This window comes from Erpetoichthys calabaricus, chromosome 15 (assembly GCF_900747795.2).
Source record: "Erpetoichthys calabaricus chromosome 15, fErpCal1.3, whole genome shotgun sequence".
Classification (NCBI taxonomy): Eukaryota; Metazoa; Chordata; class Cladistia; order Polypteriformes; family Polypteridae; genus Erpetoichthys; species Erpetoichthys calabaricus.
The window spans coordinates 27864860-27892222 of NC_041408.2; the positions used below are offsets into that span (position 1 = coordinate 27864860).

A 27363-nucleotide genomic window follows, 5' to 3' on the forward strand; every position below is an offset into this window, starting at 1 on the left:
GCAAAACAAAACAGAAAAAAAGTAAGACCTGTCAACACACTCCCTATCACTTATCTGTCTTTTGATGATAAGAATCATGTCATACTTCCACTCCTGTGGCCAAGGCAGCCTGAACCTACATGGCAAGGAACATACCTTGCAATAAGTACCAGTCTGTTGCATGACATACACTTAGAGAAAGTTATTTTACAGAAAATCACGAACATCAGTAAAGCCTCTTGTACAAGAAGTTCCTCATACTTGAAAGCTGTGGTATGTTACACATGAACAGGGACACGCTATCAGTGATGTAACCTGGGGTTCACTGAGTGTTTTGGGTCTTTCAAAATCAGGCACCTTCGCCCAGGTGTCCCAGCCGGGTTCATCAAGCCCCAAATTGTGTCCCAGCATCAACTGACCACAGCTCTGACCTCTTAATTTATTGTCTTCTGCCAGCTGTCTCTCTGTAACTACAGAAGCTGATTTAATGGGTTTTCTCATTGCCTCCCTCATGTCACCCAGCAGCATTAGGCCTTTGCACAATGAGCACCATGACCATTTACTTGGTTGTTGGTTGTAAGCGTTTAATTAAAAAAAGAGATAGTAAGGCTGAAAACAATGGTCAAGATCTCCAGCCATTTGTCCTTATGCTGTCCCTGCTCGTTCCCCTGGACATGTGAGGTGCTGTCATTATTAAATTTTGCTCTAATTACCATGCAGGTGCCTTTTTGCTTTTTTTAAATGGAACTTGTGCAAACACTACATAAAGTTGAGTTCTTCTTGGTCTAAAATATCTGCTTGTTTTCATGTTTAATACTAAGAATGCTGCGTGTCTCTTTCTCACTTTTGTAACCTGTTTTTTTACTTTTCAGAAATTTGCAAAACAGATGAAAATATTTAACACAATTAGGTTCAATTTATATTTTATTCATTGCGCCCCTTGGCAGGGATGTGCTGAAGGAAAAAATGTGATCTGTGAAGTCACAGGCTGGCAGCCATGCTTTCATTCCCTTTGATATTATTTCACTTCTAAAGAAATTGCTCGAGGTGTCTGTAAATTTTTAATGTGCTTCTGATGTCCTGCACACTTAGAGTATTAAAAGTTCTGAATGCTGCACAGCTGCTTGTTTGTCGCTCTTGTGCCGATGTGGGTGTTATTTTTCCATTTCGTGTCTAATGTTTGAATTAAGCTGAGCAGTTACTGCAGATCAGCACATCCTGAAGCTACTGGAGACAAAGCCTGGCTTGGCACGAGGATTTCACTTTTGTAGTTTGCTCAGCTCACTTTTGCAACACTTTCATCAATTTCCTTACTCTGTTATCCAGCTGTGTTGTACTGGGCCTCGCAAGGCAGTAATGCACCTTTTTGTGCCGCCATTTGGAAGCTGCCATGTATTTCTGCTGTTTTCATTTTCACAGTGTTAACAGCAAATGCTCCATCTGGTTCTTTGCATAGTAGAGAGATGCACCGTGCCCTCCACGGTGTTTTTCCTTAATGTACCCCTCTGCACCCCAGTTTCAAATTACAAATCAAATCATTTAGACAAGATTAAAGTGCACATTACAGACTTTCATTTATGGTGATTTGCATACATTTCAGTCACACTGCACCTTTTCTACAGGGTCCCCCCCATTTCAGGGCACCATAATGTTTGGACACAGCAATGGCAGGTCTATTAAAGCCGCTGTCATATTTAGTTCTTTGTCGCATGTCCCTCACATGCAATGACTGCTTGAAGTCTGCGATTCATAGACATCACCAGGTGCTGACAATCTTCTCTGGTGATGCTCTGCCAAGCCTCTAATGCAGCCATCTTCAGCTCCTGCTTGTTTTGGGGGCTTGTCCCCTTAAGTTTTCTCTTCAGCATAGGGAAGGCCTGCTCAGTTGGATTTAAATTGACTGACAGGCTTGGCCATTCAAACATTTTCCATTTTTTTAGCTTTGAAAAACTCCTGTGTTGCCTCAGCAGAATGTTTGGCATTATCCTATTGTAGGATGAAGAGCCGCCCGATGAATTTGGAGGCATTTACTGGAATTTGAGCAGCTCAGATGTTTCTACACACCTCAGAATTCATTGTGCCACGGCCATCAGCAGTTCTATCATCAGTGAAGAGAAGTGTGCCAGGAACTATGGCAGCCATACTTGCCCAAGCCAGAACACCCCCAGCACCATGTTTAACAGAAGAAGTGGTCTGCTTTGGATCTTGAGCAGTTCCTTTTGGTCTCTACACTTTGCTCTTGCCATCACTCAGACTCAGATCAGGTTCATCTTTGTCTCGTGTGTCCACAAGACCATTCACAGAATCCTGCAGGCTCTTTGAAGTCCTTTTTCACAAACTGTAATCTGGTCATCCTGTTTTTGTGGCTAACTAGTGGTCTGCGTCTTGCAGTGTAGCCTCTGAATTTATGAAGTCTTCTGCAGATAGTCGTCTCTGACACATCCACATTGGCCTCCTGAAGAGTGTTTCTGACCTGTCAGAAAGGTGTTTTTGGGCTTCTTCTGTCATCAGCAGTAGAGTTCTTGGCCTACCAGTCCCTTTGTGATTACTGAGCTCACCAGTGTGTTCTTTCTTCTTCATGATATTCCAGACAGTTGATTTTGGTCATCCTAAGGTTTTACTGATGTCTCAAATTGCTTTATTCTTGTTTTAAAGCCTAATAATGGTGTCTTTGACTTTCACTGGCACAGCTCTTGTTCTCATGTTGAACAATGGCAACTACAGACTTCAAAGGGTAGAAGCAAGCTGAGTTGTCTTATGAAGCAATTAAACCCACCTGAGGAATCTCAAACAACTGTGACACCAATTGTCCCAAACATTATGCTGCCCAGGAGACCGTGCATAAAACGTGTTGTCATTTCTACATGGCGTGACTGAAAGATATGCAAATACCTTAAATGAAAGTCTGCAATGTGCACTTTAATCACGTCTGAATTGTTTGAATTGTAATTTTAAACTGTGGAGCAGAGGGGGAAACTGATAGATAATGTGTCTTTGTCCCAAACATTCTGGAGGGCACCGTACATGTGAGATGCAGCCACATTCTCATCTGGGCCCTGCTTGTCCTTCCCAGAGGCTTGTTTTCATGAGCTGTGCTACTGTTTGTGGAAACCCTCCAAGTTTGTTATCACTCATCAGTGCTCAGTTTGCAAGACAAGTACTGAAGAGCCTTGGCAAACAAAACCACTGACCTTTTGTATTTACTGAACTGCCTTGCAGTACGTCCAGTGTGAAAGATTACAAGAGGCATCTGTGACATTTCAAGGAAAGCGCCTGAGATTTAAAAAAAAAATCTCACAAAAATACAAACTCAGAGATGTCACAGATTAGTAACTGAGTAAAGCATTCCGCAAATTAAGGGTATACCTTCTTTATTTTTAATCAAGGCTGGAACTCCACCATTAAGGGACAATAGCTGAAGAAAATGATAGGAAAAGTGTCTACGTTTCTATGCTTAATTTCTAAAGGGAATTAAAAAGTACAAAAATGTGCTGAAATTTATATAAATTTAAAGACATTATATATACCTTTACAGGAAATACAACCCTGATTCTAAAAAAAGAAAGTGTGTGCATAGTAGCTGCGGTTTTAATAGTAACAATCTTTTCCATTATTAAATGTTACCTTATGGAAGCAGATAAATTGGGCCTTGTACAGCAGATCCTTAGTTAGCTTGTTACAATAAAGGGTCAGCCATAACTTCATAGTGCATTCCGTACATTTCTGCGGTTGTTGTTGTTGTTTTCTTCTCTGTATCTGTTTTCTTTAATTTCTCAGCCCAAATCTAACCTGGCGTGACATGCAGCACCTCACAGTGTTAACCTCGAAGAGAAACCAGCTTCATGATGAAGTTCATAAATGGCGACGAAATGGTGTCGGCCTTGAGTTCAACCACTTGTTTGGATATGGCGTTCTAGATGCTGGTGGAATGGTGAAGATGGCCAAAGACTGGAGGACAGTGCCAGAGAGATTCCACTGTGTGGGAGGATCAGTCCAAGACACACAGTAAGTGACTATAAGCTATGGAAGATTACTTGTGGTAAAATTACCGTATATACTCATGTATAAGTCGGATCTTAAAATCTGAAAAAATCAATCAAAAAATCAGACCTCGACTTATACGCCCATTCAAAAATGAGACATTTAATTTTTTCTTTATTACATCTTCTTGCCTCCTCCAATCTCGCATCAGTTCCTCAGACGCATCGAATTTTGTTACAGCAGCGCAGTTACCAATTTCTTTTGCCATTTAAACGGCTTTAATTTAAAACCATTGTCACAAAGGCGCTATATTGCGCCCAACCCGGCACAGACTTGACACAGGAGGCACTATCAAATACAACTATTTTATTATTCTTCAGCTGGAGGGCACGTCTTCCCCGTAAACCCCCCAGCTACAACACAGTTCCAAGCACTGTTCACCACCAGTACAGCCCAAACACAAAACCTTCTTCTCCTTGGCACCACCACTCCTCTCTAGCAACCTTGTCCTCCTCCACCCGACTCTGGCCTGAGAGTGGTGGTCGCTGGCTCCTTTTATAGGTCACCTGGAAGTGCTCCAGGTGCTTGATTACCGAGTTCCGGCGGCACTTCCAGGTGTGACGAATCTGTTGCCCATACGGGCTCAGGAGCCCCAAACACAGCACCCCCTGGCGGTACCTGCGGGACCCAACAGGGCTGCCCCCAACTCCAATTCCCAGGGAGCCCTGTGGGAAACTCAGGCACTACTCCGGCCCAGGGGGGCGGCCATCTAGCATCCAGGGGGAGGTGTTGCACTTTCCAGGGCTGCTCCCCCCGAATATAGTGTGCAGGGGCGTCCCGGCTGGGCATGGATGCCAGCCGCCTGCCACACCATCTTAATATTTTCTTCTGATCGAACACTCCATCGTAGATAAGGGATACTCTTATGATAAAGGTGTATGAGGGTGTGAGATATAAAAAACACAAAACAGTGCAAACATCACTTCGGAATAGTTTGGGTACAATACTTAGAAAAAAAGGCCATGTGCTCCATGGTTACTCTCTCAGGTGGGCGTTAGCATATCATAATCTCTGGCACCAATAGTGTGAGTTTTCCGCATTCGACTTATAAGACTGACACTATAAAATACCTGAAATTATACGGTAAAATCAACTCCCGACTCATCCACAGGAGAGCCTATCTGCGAGTATATACGATAAATGCAATCCAACATGTTAACTACACTTAAATGCAATACAAATGTAAGCGGGATATTTAATTTTGCCACTGATTCATTGTGTCGTAATTAAAAACAGTGATTGTTTTTCACTATGGCATGCGATTTTCGTGTCAGTTTAGAATGCAATTCAAAAGCATATTGCATTTTAATTCATATTCGTAGATCGTGTGTCATAACTAAAAGAAAAGCAGACGTATTGAATTTCAGTGGTAGCTCCGTTTGTACTGCATTTCGATTCGAGACCACACTTTGGTCTTGCCAAAACTAAACGTAATCAAATGACCAATCAGCATTAAAAGGTGGGGCAAGGGGCATGAACAGTTGCGGAAAGAGGCATTCCAGTCTCTAGTGTGTTGTACTTGGAATGAAGTCCATTGGGAGTTGATAAGGCAGGGGACCCAGTGTCTTATTGAAGACGGTGGCTGTGTAATCAGCTTCGTAGTTTTCTTGTAGACTGAGTTCCAATTCACTTTCTCTTACTGGTTCCCTTGTTTGCAAGAAGTAAGCTGCATAAGTGCAATCCCCTAAGTATTGTAGCAGTCCATAACATTGTGCAATGTTAGCTACACTCCAGGTACATGAAGGTCCTCACTACTGATGTTTCCTGTGTCGAGTACTCACATTGACCACTTAACTCAACATAATTTGATCTGCTTCTCTTGTCACACTGCCGGCTCATTCCCACTGTTGCAGATCTGAGTGAAACTCCTACATAAAAATCATTGAGAAGGAGAGAAACACAATAAGAAAAAGACACAGTGTTTTAATATTACTGTAGCTAATGGGATAATGAACAAGAAACATTTTTTGGTTAATGAACAAAGTTATCCAAAACCAGATGGCAATGTGTGAAAAAGAAATTGTCCTAACTGATTGGACACAGCCATGATTCATCACAACATCCCTTCTCAATTTAAACCAGATTTATTCCGATGCTATTACCATAGTCAATACAATACAAAAATCCCAAAATCCAGCAAGCACATAATGCCACAATCAACTTAAATTCCTGAAGAAACCCGAAAAAACAGCTGCTGATATCTGTTTGTCTGTAATGGGCTACAAAGTCATTTCGAAGTCTCTGGGACACTCAACCAGAATGAGAGGCACAATCTACAAATGGAAAACACTTAGAATAGTAATTTATCTTCACAGAAGTTTCTGGCCTACTAAAATTACTTCACGGGTGCAGCATAAAATCATCCAGGAAGTTGCAAAGGATCCCAAACAAAATTCAAAGAGTTGTTTCCCTTTCCTTACCAAAGGTCAGTATTCATAACTCCGTAATCAGAAAGACACCGGATGACAATGAGCTTCATTGGAGAGAAACAAGGCAGAAATCCACTTCTGACGAAGAAGAACATGAATGCTCATCTCTCATCTGCCTCGGTGTATTGCCAAGCCTTTGAGAGAATGTTTCATGGAGAAGTGAGACACAAGTGAGACACAAGTGGAACTTTTTGGATAACGCGGGGGGTCCCATTATGTTCTGCGTAAAGCAAACACTGCACTTCAAAGTAAAACCATCACAGGACCTCGGAAACTTGTTATGAACTGCTCAAAAAAATTAAAGGAACTCTTTGAAAACGCATCAGATCTCAATGGGAACAAAAATCCTGCTGGATATCTCTACTGATATGGACTGGGTAATGTGTTAGGAATGAAGGGATGCCACATCGTTTGATGGAAATGAAAATTATCGACCTACAGAGGGCTGAATTCAAAGATACCCTGAAAATCAAAGTGAATAAATGATGCAGCAGGCTAGTCCATTTTGCCAAAATTTCATTGCAGCTACTCAAAATCGTACTTGGTAGTTTGCATGGTCCCCAAGTGCTTGTATGCATGCCTTACAACGTCAGGGCATGCTCCTAATGAGATGACGAATGGTGTCCTGGGGGATCTCCTCCCAGATCTGGACCAGGGCATCACTGAGTTCCTGGACAGTCTGAGGTACAACCGAGTGGTGTCAGATGGACTGAAACAATGTCCCAGAGGTGTTCTATTGGATTTAGGTCAGGCAAGTGTAGGGGCCAGTCAATGGTATCAATTCCTTCATCCTCCAGGAACTATCTGCATACCCTCGCCACATGAGGCCAGGCATTGTTGTGCACCTGGAGGAACTCAGGACCCACTGTACCAGCACAGGGTCTGACAATGGGTCCAAGGATTTCATCCTGATACCTAATGGCAGTCAAGGTGCTGTTGTCTAGCCTGTAGAGATCTGTGCATCCCTTCATGGATATGCTTTCCCAGACCATCACTGAGTCACCACCAAACCGGTCATGCTAAATGATGTTACATGCAGCATAACGTTCTCCTCGGCTTCTCTAGACCCTTTCACATCTGTCACATGTGCTCAGGGTGAACCTGCTCTCATCTGTGAAAAGCACAGGGCGCCTGTGGTGGACCTGCCAGTTCTGGTATTCTATGGCAAATGACAATCGAGCTCCACGCTGCTGGGCAGAGAGCACAGGGCCCACTATAGGACGTCGGGCCCTCAGGCCACCCTCATGAAGTCTGTTTCAGATTGTTTGGTCAGAAACATTCACACCAGTGGCCTGCTGCAGGTCATTTTGTAGGGATCTGTCAGTGCTCATCCTGTTCCTCCTTGCCCAAAGGAGCAGATACCGGTCCTGTTGGTGGGTTAAGGATCTTCTACGGCTCTGTCCAGCTCTTCTAGAGCAACTGCCTGCCTCCTGGAATTTCCTCTGTGCCCTTGAGACTGTACTGGGAGACACAGCAAACCTTCTGGCAGTGGCACGTATTGATGTGCCATCCTGGAGAAGTTGGACTACCTGTGCCACCTCTGTAGGGTCCAGGTATTGCCTCACACTACCAGTAGTGACACTGACCGTAGCCAAATGCAAAACTAGTGAAAAAACAGACGAGGAGGAAAAAATGTCAGTGGCCTCCACCTATTAAACCATTTCTGTTTTGGGGGTCATCTCATTGTTGCCCCTCTAGTGCACCTGTTGTTAATTTCATTAACACCAAAGAGGCTAAAACTGATTAACAACCCCCTCTGCTACTTAACTGACCAGATCAACAGCCCAGAAGTTTCATTGACTTGTATACTCTGATTACAAAGTGTTCCTTTAATTTTTTTGAGCAGTGTACTTTAAGGAAACGTGAATTCTCCGCTGTATCAGAAAATTCTTAAAGGAAGAATGTCTTCTCGTGAGCTGAAATTGAATACAATACAAAAGCTTCAAAAAGCAAAAGCAATTCCACATCAGAGTAACTGAAAAGAAGCAAAATTATTGTCGAGTAGACTATTGCCATACCATCTATACACATACTTTGGTATATTATAGGTATGAAATTACAGTGCAATATTTAGACATAAATATGACAAAAATATGACAAATATAAATATGACAAATAACAATACAGAAGGCTGTGTCATTTCACATAATGGAATGTAGAACAAAGAGCAGCATCTGCTCAGATCGACATCATATTGACAATCAGTCAGGGTCACTTTGGACTGGCCTTGTTAAAGTCTGCACCAAAATCCAACAGAGGTGCTGTGGCAGGACCTGAAATAAGCAGCTCATGCTCATTGTTGATTTTACATGTTTTTATTTTTATTTTTTATCAAAGCAATTCTGCAGGCAAGCGTGTGCTAAAATCCTCAACAGTGATGTGAAAGACTGATGCTAAATTATAGGAAGTGTTTGGTCGTTGCCATTACAGCTAAAGATGGTATATTCACTTACTAAATGTAAGGAGGTAATTCATTTTTTCTTTTGTTGGAGAAATGTGTTCATTAAACAAATTACATAACAAAAAAAGTGTTATCTTTTCACTCCGACAAAGTACCTGATTTAAGACCTATGTACATTCAGTGTCAAAAATCTTAAATAGGGAACATTTCGAAGTGGCAAAAACATTACTTTTTAACTGCACCATAAATGAGGAGAATGAATTCCAAATGTAGAAAGTGCTTCATTAATTTAGGGCGAGAGAATTATCTGAAAAATAAAAGCAAGTCTAACAAGCAACAAATATGCTCAGATGAAGGAAGAGAAATTAGAAGAAAAAACAAATGAAAAAGATTTGGAAGAGCAGAGTTCATAAAAAAGGCACAAGCAAAAAGAAAGCGTGTTTAAACAGTCTCTAGTAGAAAAAGATAGCAAATATTTGATTGTAATTGTATTTTGGCTCTTACACTGTGGCAGTTAGCCAAACTGGCAGGATTGATGAGCTGGCTGAGAGCAGCGTCAATAGCGGTGTGTGCCTGAACGTGAAGCCGCGCGCAATGAATGCCAATTACTTTCCTACTCATTGTAACTTCTGAGAAATGACTTTCAGGGTCCAATTAAGTGAAAACTGACCTGGGGCTTCCTTTGTTTTCGTTTCCCAGTTTATAATATCATTTTATAAACTGCAGAGAAAAGGCTTAAATTATCTCTCTCTTTTGAAGGGAAAAATTACCTGAAATAGCCATTAATTGAAAAATGGGATATTTTATTAATTCTTTTTCCATGAAAGGGATTACTATTGTTCATTCAGTCAACCTGTATTTTACAACACACTGTACCAACACACTTGGTCAGGACTCATCTTAGACCAGGCATATTTACTGACAAGGGAGTTTAGACCTGTGACACTCAGATAATATTCATCTATCTATTACCTGTATATGGTGCCTTATCTATCTATCTATCTATCTATCTATCTATCTATCTATCTATCTATCTATCTATCTATCTATCTATCTATCTATCTATCTATCTATCTATCTATCTATCTATCTATCTATCTATCTATGTTGCTACAGGACCAACACAGGATGTTTTCCACACCAGTGGCACTTTCTGAACCCTTAGGGACAGACTGAACAGGTGACAGAGGACACCTCAAAGTTGGTCAGCACAAGCCTTAAGAACTCGTGGACTGACTCCATCTGGTCTCACAGCTTTTCCTGCGTGTAGCTCCCTCAGTTGTCTCCTTACTTGTTCTTCAGTTATGAACAGTCCTCAGTAATGGCCAGAGGTGGACTGCAATTGACCTAGTAGGAGTTGTTGAGGTAGTAGGGATGGTGTGGAGAGACTGCTCATTAGAAGAAGATGGCAGTGGGAGGGAAAAAATCTATCTATCTATCTATCTATCTATCTATCTATCTATCTATCTATCTATCTATCTATCTATCTATCTATCTATCTATCTATCTATCTATCTATCTATCTATCTATCTATCTATCTATCTATCTATCTATCTATTGTAGTCACCAGTGGGCACTGCAGCTCCCCAAAATCCCAACACAACAGTCTCAGACACAAATACACTAAGCACAATAGGCTTTATTGTGGGAAACTCTTACACAGAAGCATTTCACACACACCACAATCACCACTCTAATACTTTATTCTTTACAATACTGTTGTCTCTTGCCTTCTCTCCTCTGTTCTTCCATAAGGTTTGTTCTCCTCCTCCTCCTGACTCTGACACCCCAGACTAAAGTGGACTGCTCCTTTTACATTACACCCGGGATCACATCTGGTGTTCCCGAAACTATGGCTCAGAAGCACTTTCGGGTGGAGTTGGACCCCAACACAACAGGGTTCACAAGTCCTCCCAGCACCCCCTGGCAGCACCCCCAGAACCCAACAGGTCTGAGCTGATGAATTCCAATTCCCCAGATGGCCTGTAGGAATCTGTGGTGATGCTGCAACTCAGGGTGGCTGCCATCTAGTGTTCTGGAGGAGACAATATCCTGTGCAAATTGTCTTCCCCTGATCTTCCACGCCGTGTACTGTCCTGGCCAGGTAAGGTTCTCAATACATCTCAATGCCATCTTTGAGTCCCCCACACTATCTATCTATCTATCTATCTATCTATCTATCTATCTATCTATCTATCTATCTATCTATCTATCTATCTATCTATCTATCTATCTATCTATCTATCTATCTATCTATCTATCTATCATTATAAGACAGCAGTGCTTTCTCTCTCCCTCTTTCTCTGTCTCTTCTGTGCAAGATGAAGCAATCTTCCCAGCTGCCTAAAATTAAGTACTTTAAAGAAGTCCCACATCAAGTACAGCTTCAGACTGTGGCTTTTCAGCTTTCTAGCAGTAATGGCTAGAAGGATGAGATGAACCCTGACAGATTCTAACACCTTGGTATTCTTGCGTAGGTGTTGTTGAACCCTGAAGCCATTTTGAAATTACTCAATTCTCAGCTCTGCAGTTTCAGTAAAATTAAATTGAGAGTACTTGGCTGTGCATTCAGAGCTCTGGGCATTGCGCATTGCAGCTCTGCTGAAAAGAGATGAAGATGAGCAGCCATTCTATTTTCCGCTCTGCACATTTCACCTTTAGCTCTACTGGCTTGATTTACCACAAAACAAGCCTATAAATAGGAGCCTTTGAGAGTTCAGCACTATTCAGCACAAAAGGCACTGGCTATTGCTTGCAATGTAAAATAGTTTAAATCTTGCTGCACTACAGTGAAGTTTCAGGGAAATCATATGAGGAGCAAATGGAGGTGAAGCAACAAGGTGCTCATATGTGGTCAAGAACTGGAAAACTGAGGCGTAAATAAAGTATGTTCCTAAAGAAAGATAAAGCCGAATATACAGTGATGAAAGTTTGAAGAAGAATATGCAATTTCACTTCAGTTGAATTAATTTTCAACATTTTTCTACAAATTAAAAGAGTCTCAGTTTCAAACTTCACACCAACCGATTTTCTTAATTAGAACATGCTGCCATTGAGTAAAAACATATTCTTTAATTAAATGGCTTGTTAGTGGTCTCATTCTTCCATATCAGACACTTCTGGTATTGTCGATTTTCCTTTCCATTTCTCAGAACATTATCAGAACTGAGAGGTTTGACAAACAGCGGGAGAGCTCATTTAGTTAATAACTGAGCTGTTCCAGTATCTCATCCAGATTCTTCTTACAGGTTGTCCAGGATTTTGCTTCCACTGCCTGGCTCATTAGTTTGTTTCAGATCCCCTCACCTCTTGCATTAAGAAGTGCTTTCTGGCATCAGTCTCAAGTGCAATTCTCCTTAATTTCCACTGATGTCTTTGTGTGATTCACTGTTAAGTTGAAAGAATTCTGATGGATCTACTTTATCGATGCTTTTGAGGATTTTGAAGACCTGGATTAGGTCCCCATGCAGTCTCCTCTGTTTAATGTTTAATTCTCTGAGCCTGTCACAGTACAACACGTCCTTAAGTCCCAGGATGCACCTGGTTGCTCTCCTCTGCACAGGTTCTTGTGCTGCTGTGTTATTGTGTCTGATGACTCTTCTCAGTCCTCCCTTTTTTGTGACTTGTTTCCATATATTTTATTGAAACAGATCATTTATAATAAATGTACAGGTAGAAATGAGCCAAAGTTGGCAGCTTATCCATTAGGACCCTTGTTAGTCTTTGCTAGTTAAAAAAAATGAAGTAATTATGCGGCTAATCTGAAGAGTAAAACAAGTAATGAGCAGTTTTGAATCTGGAGAAGTGATTGAACCAAAAATATCCCATAAACGATATGCTCCATATGGGTTTAAAGAAAACCTCAGGCCACACTGACTTTCCAGGACCAAGACTAGGGCCCCCCTGCAAGCCCTAACCCTAACCCCAGTTTAAGTGGAAATGCTTATCTGCATGTGGGATGCACCTCAATCTCTTGCTTTATTACATTTTTCACATATTGCTTAACAAAAAAATGGAACAGTTACCTGTGAGGGAGATTATAGTAACAGCAGCAGGTCCTTTGTGCCCTGACCTACAGGGGGTGTTGCAGCACCACGAACATGACTCACCTGTACTCAAATCTTTGAGTAACATGAAGCCTCATAGGGCCGAATTAAAAGGCTATCATCTTTTTGTCGTTGCAGCAAAATCCCAGCTGAGGACAAACTGATTCTCACCATTAACACAGACGCGTGTGAAGGAAAGGACAACTTTGTGCGCTATTTAGAGCACGTGCAGGCAGTGATCACCGTGAATTCTTCCAGACGAGGAGATCTGACTGTCAACATGACCTCACCCATGGGCACCAAATCCATCCTGCTGAGTCGACGGCCACGAGATGATGACTCCAAAGTTGGCTTTGACAAGTGGCCCTTTATGACCACACATACCTGGGGAGAAGACCCCAGAGGAAGCTGGGTGCTGGAAGTTGGCTTTCAGGGAGGGTTACCCCAAAAAGGAGTGCTGAAGGAATGGACGCTGATGCTCCATGGGACACAAAGTGCCCCTTACATAGACCAAATTGTGCGAGATTACCAGTCCAAACTAGCCATGTCCAAAAAAGAGGAGCTGGAGGAAGAGCTGGATGAGGCTGTGGAGCGAAGCCTGAAGACTTTGCTGAACAACAACTAGTGCTCCTGATGTCTGCATGTTGATCTTCTGTTTCCAGCTGCTCTCGTAAAGTATTTCTCCCTCTGCGCCTTCTCCTTGTTCTTCTGACAATGCTTCTAGTAGGCACAAGACTGCACCCTGGTGACACTGTTCCCTTTTCCTCCTTTATGTCTTTCTTTCTGTTTTCAGCTAGCACTGTCTCATTTTGAGTTGTTTTCCACACACCACTGCTGATTTCATGTACAGCTTGTGACTGTCAATGATTGTGTGTGCTGTTCTACTTAAAAGTTCATATCTTGCAAACAAAGCAGTGACATTTTTTCCTTTATATTTTTATTACAAATCCTGTTTATATAAAAACTAAAAGAAAGGTGTTGCAGCCTATGCTTTTTAGTCTGTTTCTTTAGTGCTTTGGCTCGGACGTAATTAAAGGCACCAGGAAGAACGCTGGAAGTATTTCGACATTTCTTTTGTTCTCTCGTGGTAGGAATCAGTAGAGGAGAGACTGGCTGAGTACATTTTAATTAGTGGGGAATGGAAGGAATGCTTTTAGGTATCCCATCTAGTGGTCACTCGGAGGGAAAGCATCCCCTGCATAAGGCACCACACATACTCGGTGACAGCAGCTTTGAGCCACAGAGTGATCTTTCTGTATGTTACAGCAAAGGGTTTCAACAGTTTATGGGTTTGCATGCACTGCGCATAAGAAACTTCTAGAAGAACATTAATACAATATACATATATGAAGCAAACACTCACTTTATTAAAGCATTGCAACACACAGCAAATGTCAAAGTGGTGAGTGTACTGCATACACGTTAGAGCTCATCCATAATTTAGGAGCCTTTATCTGCGGCCTTCTTCTTGCTTGTTTTCTCTATTGTGGTCTCTACTATCATTGCTGTTTCCTCATAGGCCTGAACTTTGTCATCATCAGAGAATCTTTCCACAGACTCGACCACTTCGACTTTCTCGTAGCTCATGGTGTCGGTTGCCGGGCCACTTCTGCCTGGCATCCTGTTCTCTCTCTTGGGATCTTTAGGAGGCACATTTATTTCTGGACAGGGAGGAGTGGGTGGTTCTTGGTGTCCATTTCTATCTTTCCTCTTGCAGTCATCATTTTCATTCTTATTAGACGTAGGAGCAGGCTGCGGCTGGGGTTGTGGCTGGGGTTGCGGCTGGGGCTGAGGAGTAGATTTGCTGCCATCTTCATCTGCTGGCAAGGAATCTTGGTAGATTGTGACAATAACATTTCCAGAAGATGGTGAGGTGGAGCAGAAGAACGGATCTACGTAGCTGCCCTCACCTGTTACAAGTACATAACGGCCCTTAGTGTAAAAGTCAGCAAGGCCCTCTGGCTTTTTGTATCGTCTCATTTTCTCCTTGACTAGGTTGCATAGTGTATCAAAGGCTTTACTTATCTGCGCTCCATCAGGCACATCGGTGGGGCTGACACTCTGGTGGAGCTCCTCCTCCCCCTCTTTCTTTTTTTGGACACCATCTACCTCTAGAGCTTCTTCTCTTGAATCCTCTGCGGCATTGACCAACACATCTTTGGTGACCATTTCCTTTTTCTTCGTTATCTTTTTGGTGAGGCTTTTCTGCCGGGGTTTCACGTTTGTAATTTCTTGAACCACTTGAGTTATATCTGTGTGAAGAGAGCACATAAAAGGAGAATCCTAAAAGTAAGTTGAGTCCTGATTCCTTTGCTTCTTAATTTGCGGCCCACGAGTGGTGAGGCTCGTTGTGGCCCTAGAGGAAGAGAATACCCCGGGCATAGAAACACACCTGAGGGCCTTTCCCTTGATGCTGTAATGCTTCAGCCATCTACGGGACTAATATCAGTCAAGTGTACTGGGCTGACCTGCTCCCAACTGGACCTAATTGATCACAAACAGCTTTCCTTTCCTTCTTGTCACCACCTTTTCAGACTGTCTCACACTCATTTCCTATTTTGTCGTAGTGGTGCTTACCTTTACCTCGAGTAGCAGCAGATGGTGAAAAGCTGTGCTGATAACTTGTGGGAAACAAGGTTACAGGACTTCCAGTTATTGCCAAATTGAGCCTGCAAGGAAAACACAGAGGATTGTTTTCTTATACAAAACAGAACAGCTGTCGTGCACATGTTAGAGTGCTCGTCTCCGTTGCCATACCTCAGAGCGACTACAAAACAAAAAACAAAAGAAAACACTTTTGCCGGGTCACCTTTTGACCACAAAAGTCAATAGACACATGGGACTCAAAAATGTCACCAGAAAAAGAGTTTGGAGTTTTTCTCATTCCAAGCCATGTCATGGACACTCTACTTAAGGAGACAGGTGGCATGTTTGTACAACTGTGCGTTTGTGCATGTGGGAATTTGTATGCTGCACATTCACAGTCTGTCTGCGTCTGGTAAACCTGTGTGCAACTGGTTGGAAACAATTATAGCACATCTGCATGTTCTCTTTGTGTATTGTGCATCAAAGCCAGTGTATAATTGTGCATGTATGTATTGTAAGGTACACTCTGGAAGTCTTGAGGACATGCAGGTGCCCATTTCAGTGATATTTTACATTGGAAAATGGATTCCTGTTGGGCTCACAATGTGGTGAACTGGCAGACTGGAACTCGATGTGGGGCACTTAGTGACTAGCAGGAGGCAACATGGCCTTACTACGCTTTGTAGTGTCCATGTTCACAAACCCTCTATTAGTGGGGTGTGAATGGCGGCCTGCCCACAGGCAGGCCTGTCACGTTGCATGAACAGTATGTCCCATCCAGGACTTAGGGAGCACCTGTTATCCTCGTTCTCAATGATTCTCTTGTATCTCTCCAGCTCGTTCTCCAAGGAGGTCTGATACATGGCCAGGTGACGGCACTCGCTGGTGTACTTCTCCAAAGTCCTCTCTGCTTCTTCGGTTTCCTTACGCAGGCTTTCGATTTGCTCATTGTATTGCTGTATTTCATCATCGTAAGTCTCTTGTGTGTTTTTTGTTGCCTGCTCCAGAACTAAAGTCTTAGGAGAAAAACAAAAGGGAAGCCATCTGGAATTAGTGTTCATAGCTGTTAAAATGCCACAAGCGACATAAATCAAAAACCAGTGATTTACAGGTATAGCAGGCTTTGATGGTACTGAAATACAGCAAGTCTTAAAATAATAATTATGATTCACATTTATATTGTGCTTTTCTTGCTACTCAAAGCATTTAAGTGAGTGGGGAGCCACTTCAGGCACCACTAATGTGCAGCACTCACCTGGATGATGCGATGGCAGCCATTTTTGTGCCAGTACTCTCACCGCACATTAGCTATTAGGTGGTGAAGTAGTGAGAGAGAGATAGCCAGGGGATGATTAGGGGGTCAGAATGACTAGGCTATGGAGGGCTATTTAGCCAAGACATCGGGATTTACAAAGGATTCCCAGGAATCCTTAATGACTACAGAGAGTCAAGACCTTGGTTTTACATCTCATCCGAAGGACAGCATCATATTTATAGCACAGTGTTCCTGTCACTGCACTGGGGCATTGGGATGCACATTCAGACCACAGGGTAAGTGCCCCCTGCTCGCCTCACCAAACACCTCTTCCAGCGGCAACCCAAGCTTTTCCTGGTTGGTCTCCCATCCAAGTACCGGCCGGGCCTGAACATGCTTAACTTTAGGTGGATGACCTCTTTTGAAGCTCAGCACCTCTTGTATCTCAGTCCAGGTTATAGAAAACCCATTCATTTTTCTAATCCACTTAATTCAAACTCAGGGTTTGCTGCTAGGTTCCTTTTAAATACTTCCAGTTTTTCAACACTAGGGGATAGTAAAGTGTAAATAAACAGAGGAGTTTCACCATCTGCTGGAGGAACCTTGAAAACACTAGCATTCAAGGTTGGCTGGAAATAGAATGCTGATGGGAAGATGATTAGACAGACCTAGGTAAGTTTCTTAGATCAAAATGTATTTTAACGTCTGATTCTATCTTGGCATTCTTGAAGCTGACACCTCAAGGGTGGCCTGGTACATTTCATTACTTGTCCAGGAACAGAAATGATTAATCAATATGACCGATTTAAGAAGAAGGCCTGGGCTTATGAGTTATGAGTTTCCATATCACATTAAGCACAGTGTTAATCTCCTTGGCTCAAGTTCAGCATTATTACTAATGTTATTATTATTTGTCAGTAGCCATTACTCATGGTGATTTACAAGATCAGAATCTTTTACTCTTGCTTACATACTTTTTAACATAAATAGAGCAAAATCGGTTCTTCGTGCTCAGCGATTTTCAAGTAGAAGGAGCCTAATCCCTCTAAATGATTTCCCTGTGTATGTGTTTGTGTGCCCAGGTGAAGCCGGCACTGGCCTGCCTGGCTCTCCTCTGACCTTTCTGACCCATTCAGTAGATTCTGGCTCTGTGCAGCCCTGACCATGATGGGAACACTCCAGCTTAATATGAATGAATGCACACCACAAGGAGGCTGAAGGTGCTGACTATACTGTACATTAAAGTCCAACAGGTAATATGAGAGGACCGTGGAGGATCAGGATCACAGTGACTGAAAGCTTCAGACAGTTTACAGTTGCCAATTTAACTTAATCTACACGTCTTTATAACTTCTGTAAGTTCATTTTTGAGCATAACTGGACATCATTGCTCGTTCATCTTCATGCTTTCCTTTCTGTGCTTGACCTGAGATTTTAGAATAAATGACACTATGAAAATTAGCACAGAACTTGACTGATCTCGCAGTAAGATGAACCACAAGGAGTCATTTTCTCCTTCTTCAGTTCACTAATACAAAAACGTGGACAAATATGTTGGTCCCCTTACAGCTCATTGAAAAAGTGCTATACACCTTGTGAAATGCGATTAAATGAAAAGTGATTGTCCCCTATTATACCTGCATGCCTTTGATATGTCATTGAGTCAAGCAAAGCAAGCGTGAAAAGAGGTCAAGTATTACTTATTCTACAAAGAGATTCTAACATGGCCTGGACACATCTGTTGGTACCTCTGGAGAAGATCCTATATAACTAAATTAGAGTGAATTTTAAAGCTAGCTGTTTTCTTTAATTAGGATCACACGTGTCTCCAATCATGCAGTCAGTCATTCGGGTGATTTAAATGGAGAAAAGTCGTCACTCTGCTGTTTGGTATCATCAGGTTTCCCACACTGAACATGGACCAGAGAAAGCAAAAGAGAGATTTATCTGAGGAGATCAGAAAGACAATGATAGACAAGCATGTGAAAGGTAAAGGCTGGAAGACCATCTGCAAGCAGCTTAATGTTCCTGTGCCTACACTTACAAAAATGACTAAGAAGTGATGGTCCATAGGACTGTAGCTAACTTCCCTAGACACGGCCGCAAAAAGAAAATTGACCCCAGAATGGGCAAAAGGATAGTGAGAATGGTAGACAAAAAGTCAAGGACAACTTCCAAAGAGATACAAGCTGAACTCCAGGGTCAAGGTCCATCAGTGTCTGATTGCTTTTTGAGTGACAGTGGGCTCAATGAAAGAAGCCCAGGAGGACTCCACATAAAACATTTACTAATATTTGATGCATTTTGACAAGCCACAATGCTTTTGGAAGAAGGTCATTTGGATAGATGAGACAAAACTGGAGCTTTTTGGCAAGTCACATCAGCTCTGTGTCCACAGACGAACAAATGAAAGAACACCAGACCTACTGTAAAACATGGAGTAGGCTCGGTTATGTTTTGAGGCTGCTTTTCTGCGTTTGGCATGGTGTGACTTGAATCTGCACTAGAAATGTTGAAATCTCAAGACTATCAAGACATTCTGGAGTGAAATATAATGCCCAGTATCAGATAGCTCTTTCCCAGTCTCAGGTCATGAATCCTACAACAGGATAATGAGCCAAAACACACAGCTTCTTCTTCTTCTTTTAGCTACTCCCGTTAGGGGTTGCCACAGTGGATCATCTTCTTCCATATCTTTTTGTTCTCTGCATCTTGTTCTGTTACACCCATCACCTGCATGTCCTCTCTCACCAAATCCATAAACCTCCTCTTAGGTCTTCCTCTGTTCCTCTTCCCTGGCAGCTCTATCCTTAGCATCCTTCTCACAATATACTCAGTATCTCTCCACTGCACATGTTCAAAACAACGCAATCTCACCTTTCTGACATTGTCTACCAACTGTCCAACTTGAGCTGACCCTCTAATGTACTAGTTTCTAATCCTATCCATCCTCATCACACCCAATGCAAATCTTAGCATCTTTAACTCTGCTACCTCCAGCTCTGTCTCCTGCTTCCTGGTCAGTGCCACCATCTCCAACCCATATAACATAGCTGGTCTCACTACCATTCTGTAGACCTTCCCTTTCACTCTTGCTGATATCCGTCTGTCAGAAATCACTCCTGACACTCTTCTCCACCCGTTCCACCATGCCTGCACTCTCTTTTTCACCTCTCTTCCACAATCCCCATTACTCTGTACTGTTGATCCCAAGTATTTAAACTCATCCACCTTCGCCAACTCTACTCCTTGCATCCTCACCATTCCACTGACCTCCCTCTCATTTACACACATGTATTCTGTCTTGTTCCTACTGACCATCATTCCTCTACTCTCCAGAGCATTTCTCCACCTCTCCAGGGTCTCCTCAACCTGCTCCCTACTATCGCTACAGATCACAATGTCATCAGCAAACATCACAGTCCACAGGGACTCCTGTCTAAACTTGTCTGTCAACCTGTCCATCACCATTGCAAATAAGAAAGGGCTCAGAGCTGATCTCTGATGTAATCCCACCTCCACCTTGAATGCATCCATCATTCCTACCGCAGACTTCACCACGGTCTCACCTCCCTCGTACATATCCTGTACAACTCTTACATACAGTACTTCTCTGCCACTCCCGACTTCCTCATACAATACCACAACTCCTGTCAAGGCACCCTGTCATATGCTTTCTCCAGGTCCACAAAGACGCAATGCAACTCCTTCTGGCCTTCTCTATACTTCTCCATCAACATCCTCAGAGCAAACATCACATCTGTGGTGCTCTTTCTTGGCATGAAACCATACTGCTGCTCACTAATCATCACCTCACTTCTTAACCTAGCTTCCACTACTCTTTCCCATAACTTCATGCTGTGGCTCATCAATTTTATCCCCCTGTAGTTACTACAGTCCTGCACATCCCCCTTATTCTTAAATATCAGCACCAGTACAATTCTTCTTCACTCCCCAGGCATCCTCTCACTTTCCAAGATTCTATTAAACAATCTGGTTAAAAACTCCACTGCCATCTCTCCTAAACACCTCCATGCTTCCATAGGTATGTCATCTGGACCAACGGCTTTTCCATTCTTCATCCCCTTCATAGCTGTCTTTACTTCCTCCTTGCTAATCCGTTGCACTTCCTGATTCGCTATCTCCACATCATCCAACCTTTTCTCTCTCTCGTTCTCTTCATTCATCAGCCTCTTATAGTACTCTTTCCATCTGCTCAACACACCCTCCTCGCTTGTGAGTACATTTCCATCTTTCCCTGCTTTGTCCCTCTGTCTAGCCAATCAGTACAGATCCTTTTCTCCCTCTTTAGTGTCCAACCTCTCATAGAACTCATCATACGCCTTTTCTTTTGCCTTCGCCACCTCTCTCTTCACCTTGCGCCTTATCTCCTTGTACTCTTGTCTACTTTCTGCATCTCTCTGACTATCCCACTTCTTCTTTGCCATCCTCTTCCTCTGTATACTCTCCTGTACTTCCCCATTCCACCACCACGTTTCCTTTTCCTCCTTCCTCTGTCCAGATGCCACACCAAGCACTCTTCTTGCTGTCACCCTTACTACATCTGCTGCAGTTTCCCAGCTGTCTGGTAACTCTTCACTACCACCCAGTGCCTGTCTCACCTTCTCCCTAAACTCAACCTTGCATTCTTCCTTTTTTAAATTCCACCATTTGATCCTTGGCTCTGCCCTCACACTCTTCCTCTTTTTGATCTCCAACGTCATCCTACAGACCACCATCCTATGCAGCTTAACTACACTTTCCCCTGCCACCACTTTGCAGTCTTCAATCTCCTTCAGATTGACTCTTCTGCATAGGATGTAATCTACCTGTGTGCATCTTCATCCACTCTTGTACGTAACCCTATGTTCCTCCCTCTTCTTAAAATACCTATTCACCACAGCCATGTCCATCCTTTTGGCAAAATCCACTATCCTCTGACCTTCTTCATTCAAGCCAAAACAAACAGCTAAAAGACCCAAAAAACATTGGACTATTCTGAAGTGGCCTTCTATGAGCCCTGATTTGAATTCTATCAAATATCTATGGAAAGAGCTGAAACGCCCAGTCTGGTGAAGACCCCCTTCAAACCTGACCCAGCTGGACAAGTGGGCCAAACGACCTGTGGGGAGGAGCATAAGTCTCATGGAGAGCTCCAGGAATCACTTGTGTGCAGTAATGGCCTCTAAAGGTTGTGTAACAAAATATTAGGTGAAGGGTCCCATCATTTTTGTCCATGCCATTTTCCTTTGTGTTATTATTTGAAATATTCTTTGAAATCAAAGCTCTAAAGCAGAGTCTGATTTTTTCATAAATATGGAATAAACAAACATGGGTGCTAATTATGTTTGTCAGTTTCAAATTATTTCAGGGACAATTGTGGGATGTTCTTTTTTGTGGAGTGGCACCAACAAATTTGTCCACGTCTGTATTTTTTTTATTTATTTATTTTTTTCTAAATGTCAGGTTACACTGAACAGACTCACACATGAGCGACAATAAATAGGAGGCTCTGCTGGTGCAAACTGAACTCCCCATGTCTGAAGGTTGCTTAGACAAACAGCATTAGAGGCTCACCAAAGTGGCCAAATGCGTTTCTGTGAAGTAAGATGCTTAGGTCTACTAAATGTCATGGAAAAAGAAAACCCAAGACATTATTTGGAATTCCGGGCTGAATTTTAACACATTGGGAATGAACTGAATTGAATGCAACACCCGAATCTTAAAAGAAACAATGAAAAGCGACACCCGCTTGCAAACCTCTAGTGACTGAGCTGAGCAGCTAAGATTGATGAGATTTGTATTTCCCTGGGCAGAAGCTTGAAGTCATAAGGTCAAAATGCACATTATATTTAGAAGCCATTTCCAAGGCTGAATGTTTAGTATGTGTGTTACAGGAATTAAACAAGAATGGGGAAGCACTAGTTTGGCATACTAGTAATACCAACCTCAGTTTGCAGCCTGTGCTTCTGGGCATGCAGCTGGCAGAGGGTGCTCTTATACTCATCCAGCTGCTTCTGCAAGGCATGAAGTCTTCTGGGAGCAAATAGCTTCTCTGGACCCTGGAGAGATGGGATATTTTTTTTTTATTTGGGAAAGTTACTGCTGAGGTATTTTTTCAATTAGAAACAACAGATTAGGAATCTAAAAATATATATGTTTTGTTATTGGTATGTCTTAATTCAATTGAACACTCATTACTTCTGCAGCACCTTCTGCACATTCTCTGAAAGAGCAGTGTCCTAAAACGTGTACCTGGGAGAGCCCCACAGGCAGACGTGGTGTGCTCTGGATGATCTGCTGCAAAATGTTGACGTAAGTCTGAATTTCAGCAAGGTTCTAGAAAGAGAAACAAAAGAAAACCTGTTAGGCATTTCATACATATCACAGGAAGGCTGAATGGAAATGGCCTGGTACCTGTTAGATTTTTCAGGTTAACATACCAAAAAACTGTTTATGAAAATGAAATACGCACTAGGTACTCTAAACGTCTGGTCTATATTATGGCCCGATAAGCCCAGAAGACAAATGACTAGTAAAACAGTGGGTGACCAATCACAAAGAGAAGATTCCTGCTTTTTAGAATAGAATAATAAAAACCATGCCACGCAGGCCCCTCACAGCTGACTGAGCAGAACATCCAGGTATCCAGGCCCACCCTGTTGTCCAGATTCAGTGTTGGATTAGCGCTTTGGAGGACACAGAGTACACCTTTGTCTGCTTACCTTTTTGTGTCTGTCTTTAGTTGCATTGATGTCATCCTGTAGGAACTGAGCTTGAATCTGCAGCTCCAGGTTCATCAACAAGGCACCATCAGTTTCCTGAAACAGAATGAGGATGTTAGCCGATGTTACTGTCAAAAAGTGGGCCTGACTGGGTGAACGGGGGCAGCTGAAATGCTAGTCAATCCAAAGCAGTTGAATCCTGAGCCTGAGAGAAATCCAGCTAGGCCTCCAAACTCCCATCCATCCACCTTCCTCCACTCAAAAATCAATTTGTCTGCTCCATCCTGAAGCAGCTTCTCTTTTTCTCCTCTTAACTTCACCTTATTGAGCTGGTCCAGTGTGGCACGAAGTTGCTGCTGATATTCACATTCGTTTCTGTACCTAAAATAGGACAACACATCATAATTATTTGCTGATCTCCTGAAGATGCAGGCACAGCAGATGACAGCGGCTGTCACGGACACATTTACTCATAAGGATATAACTTGCACAAGGTGACTGTAATTAAAAACAACACGTCTAACAACACTGGCTGGCATGGTCGCATGATGATGACACTGCTGCTTCACATAGCTAGCATCCTGGGTTTGAATCCCACATCCAATTGTTGTCTGTGCAGGGTCTGCATGTTCTCCCTGTTCCTGTGTTGTGTTTACTCCCATGTCACCAAAGATATTCTGCTAAGTTTAATTCAAAATGTGGTGCTGTGTCAGCCAGACCTGCATCCAAGTGGCAGTTTCCTTCCTGATACCCACTGCTAGCAAGGTAGGGTTCAACCACTGCAACTCTGAATTGGACTAAGCAGGTCTGAGAATGTTATGTCTGGTCTTGGTGACACAAAGGTGCACTAGCGCGCATTGCTGTGTGACATTTCCCAGCCTCTGCACTGCTTGCTTGGATTTTACATGTTCTACTCATATCTGGTTCTTCTCCAGATACTCTGGCTTTCTTTCCACTTTCCAAAGATTAATTGTTAACTAAATTGGCCCTTTATATGTGATGATTGTGATTCCTGCCTTCTACCTGACTCCAGCCATAATGGCCCTGGAATGCAATCAGTAGCTTAGTAATCTCTGGATATTTATCGTATTCTTCACAAACATAAGAGTTGTGATTGACCCTAAAATGCAAAGAGACAATGCAAAGCTGGGCAACATGATGACACAGTGGTTAGCTTTGAAGTTCAAGAATTGAATCCTGCACTTATTTGATGTGTGCGCGGAAGTCTTGTTCTTCCTGTGTCAGCACAGGTCTTCCTCACACATATTTATTGGTGATTTTTCTGATGAGTGTGAATTTGGGTGTGTGCGATGGACTGCATCCTGATGACTTATGCTGCTGGGATAGGATCTGTCCATCCATAACCCTACAGTGGTGTAAGGAGGTTTAATAATGTCAATGTGAGGTTAAATCACAGACAGATTAACATTTTAATGGATCAATCCTGGTTGGAACGTTGATGTAGTGGTTAAAGCTACTGAATCCCAGCTCCAGAAGACCAGGTTCAGGTATCAGGAAAATCAACATCTGTGTTTGTGTGTCCTCCCCGTGTACTGTATTTTCTTTCCGGAAGTGTTATTCTGAATGACCATGGAGTGCGTATTCTGGAGTGTGCCCTATGATGGACTGGCACCACATCCAGGACTCATTTCTGCCTTACCCCTATGGAGTTTATATAACACCTTTCACACCCGTAGAATACAAATCACAGCATTCCTATTAAAAATCCCACAATCTGTTGCTTGTTGCACAACTGAAGAAGACAATATAATAAGATCTTCATATGCAGCCTATTCAAAATGTGGGAAACTCAGTTTTATGGGATAAACCTGAGAATGTATTTGTGCACTAAGTACTCAGGATCTTTGGACAGACACTTCTAGGTTTGCTGTGTCAATTCTGAAAAGCTGAGCCTGGACTTAGTCAGATATGAGTGCTGACTATAACCTTACTATGGAGAATTTTCTTTCAGTCATATGTGCTGAAGGAGGTGAGAGGTGCATTTTTGTGCCTTATAGACCTGCATAAAACTAAGCTCATGGATTCTTTATTGCATATTATTTGAAAAGGTGACTGTTATTAGACTAACGATAAGTGACTAAGTGTGCTCCAGGTCACATCACATCACTGTTATCATGTTCTGCAGGGATTAATAGAGAGTGCTGGCTGTGACGGGCACTATAGATTCTTAAATGAATTGTGATGGGCACTGACCCCTCTATTGGCTCAATAACCTGTTTTGATGGGTACGGAATGGTAAGCTCTGTAAAAAGGAATCCCAGTGTCCCAGTGCTACCGGCTGAACTTACTTGTTCTGAAACTCCTCCAACATTCGCTCAGCATCTTTGAGGTCCCTCTCCAGCTTGGAACGGTCAGAAGACAGCTCCCGAATCCTCTGTTGGTTGACTGCAATCTGTTCAGTGAACGCTTCCTCTAGGCCAGCCAGCTCCTCCATCCGGTGCAGGGTTTCCAGTTGCTTCCTGAAGACGGCATTTCTTTGCTCCAGCACCCTGGCTCGGTTGATGTACTTGGCAAAGCGGCCATTGAGCTCCTGCAGGCTTTCCCATCCTTGAATGGCAGACCCCAGGCCGTAGTTTTGCTCTTCAAACGTGTCTGAGCGCTCGAATTTCTTCTTGTGCACTTCATGTTTGTAACTGGTCTTGTACATCCCAAAGGCACTCCGGCTTGCTGATCTGCACCCTCTGCTCCAGCTGGGCACACTGGAAATAGTGTGCTTTTGGGAAAGATTGCTGCCCCATCGCACCTTCCAGGCCCTTACAGCTCCTATTGTACTTGGCTGAATGGAGTAGAAAGGAGGGGTGTCACATGCTTTTCCAAGCGATTGTTTCAAAAAGCTAACACTGCTCTTTTTCTCAGTGTAATCGATTGTGTTTGTGTCCAAAAAAGAAAGAACTCGGCTGCTCTGTGATAAACATGCCGTCAGCTGTTTCAGTGGGTCAAATTTAAAATAACACACCACCTGGAGAGCCAAACTCCAGGCAAACATGTCACCTCATTTTACGCTTCAATCTGTATCTGTGTCATGTGAGGGGTCAGCAAAATAAAAGGAATAAAATTTGCAGCAGGTGTTTGAGTTGTACACAAAATGTGGTCAGAGGAGGCCATGCTGGTGTTTATCCCTATCACAATAAGCAATCTGATGTTGTTGCACTTGTACCAGACTACCAGCTGCTCCACTTCCATTCTGTACATTGTCTCATCATCCTCATCGATTAGCTTTTTGTTAATCATTTTGAGAGTAGGAGATTTGGTTTTGAACACTGATGACACACCTTGATTTGGGAGTTGTGTTCTTTATACACATTGCATTAGCTGGGCTGATTAGTAGTATTTCTTAGTTAAACATGGACTACTCCTACCTTAATGACAATCACCCTGTAGCGCTCACACCCATCATCACCAATTGCTTCAAGTGAATCATCATTGCTGATGAGACCCACTACCACCATGTCATCAGCAAACTTGATAATACTGTTGGAGCTGTACATTGCAATACACTCATGAGGTAGCAAGGTGAAAAGAAGTGGGCTGAGCACAAATCCCTGGGGGGTACCAATCCTCAGCATTTGGTGATGGAGATGTTATTGCCGATGTGGACTGTACCAGGAAGTCCAAAATCCAGATACAAAGGGAATAACTGTGGCCCTGCAGCCTCAGCTCTCCCATCAGGTTCTGAAGGATAATGGTATTGAATGATGAACTGCAACTAATAAACAGTATTCTGACATAGGGGTTTTTTCTTGTCCAGGTTAGACATGGCAGGTGAAGAGCAGATGTTATGGCATCTTGGGTGGGCTGACTGGAATGGTAGGTCAAACTGCTGGGGGTTATGTGATGTAGACAGTTGTGTTTTCATGTGCCCCATGACCACCCTCTTGA

General features: G+C 42.8%; 2 protein-coding genes across 2 annotated transcripts in view; one reads left to right on the forward strand and one right to left on the reverse strand.

Annotated features, from left to right (window-relative positions):
- Positions 1–13880, forward strand: part of pcsk2 (proprotein convertase subtilisin/kexin type 2) — a 176405-nt gene extending 162525 nt beyond the window's left edge. Inside the window, exons 11-12 of the mRNA XM_028820415.2 lie at positions 3757–3984; positions 13036–13880. Of these exons, the coding sequence (XP_028676248.1) occupies positions 3757–3984; positions 13036–13522 (715 nt within the window). The 3' untranslated portion in view covers positions 13523–13880. The remainder of the gene's footprint in view (positions 1–3756; positions 3985–13035) is intronic.
- Positions 13881–13981: 101 nt separating this feature from the next.
- Positions 13982–26156, reverse strand: LOC114666220 (filensin). The gene is made up of 8 exons (XM_028820993.2): positions 25773–26156; positions 23784–23844; positions 23464–23559; positions 22994–23077; positions 22687–22800; positions 16279–16499; positions 15475–15566; positions 13982–15149 (listed from the first exon to the last, which is right to left on the reverse strand). The coding sequence occupies exons 1-8, from the start codon at positions 26129–26131 to the stop codon at positions 14338–14340; spliced, it is 1839 nt and encodes a 612-aa protein (XP_028676826.1). The 5' UTR covers positions 26132–26156; the 3' UTR covers positions 13982–14337.
- Between the last annotated feature and the right edge of the window lie 1207 nt (positions 26157–27363).

Bases quoted from the DNA above. Each gene is read 5' to 3' on its own strand.
- LOC114666220 (XM_028820993.2), bottom strand. From the start codon at position 26,131: ATGTACAAGACCAGTTACAAACATGAAGTGCACAAGAAGAAATTCGAG. The intron at 23,078-23,463 runs GTAAGCAGACAA...TTCTCTTTCTAG, and splicing joins CTAAAGACAGACACAAAAAG to AACCTTGCTGAAATTCAGAC. The intron at 15,567-16,278 runs GTGCTCCCTAAG...TTTTCCTTGCAG, and splicing joins ATTGAGAACGAGGATAACAG to GCTCAATTTGGCAATAACTG.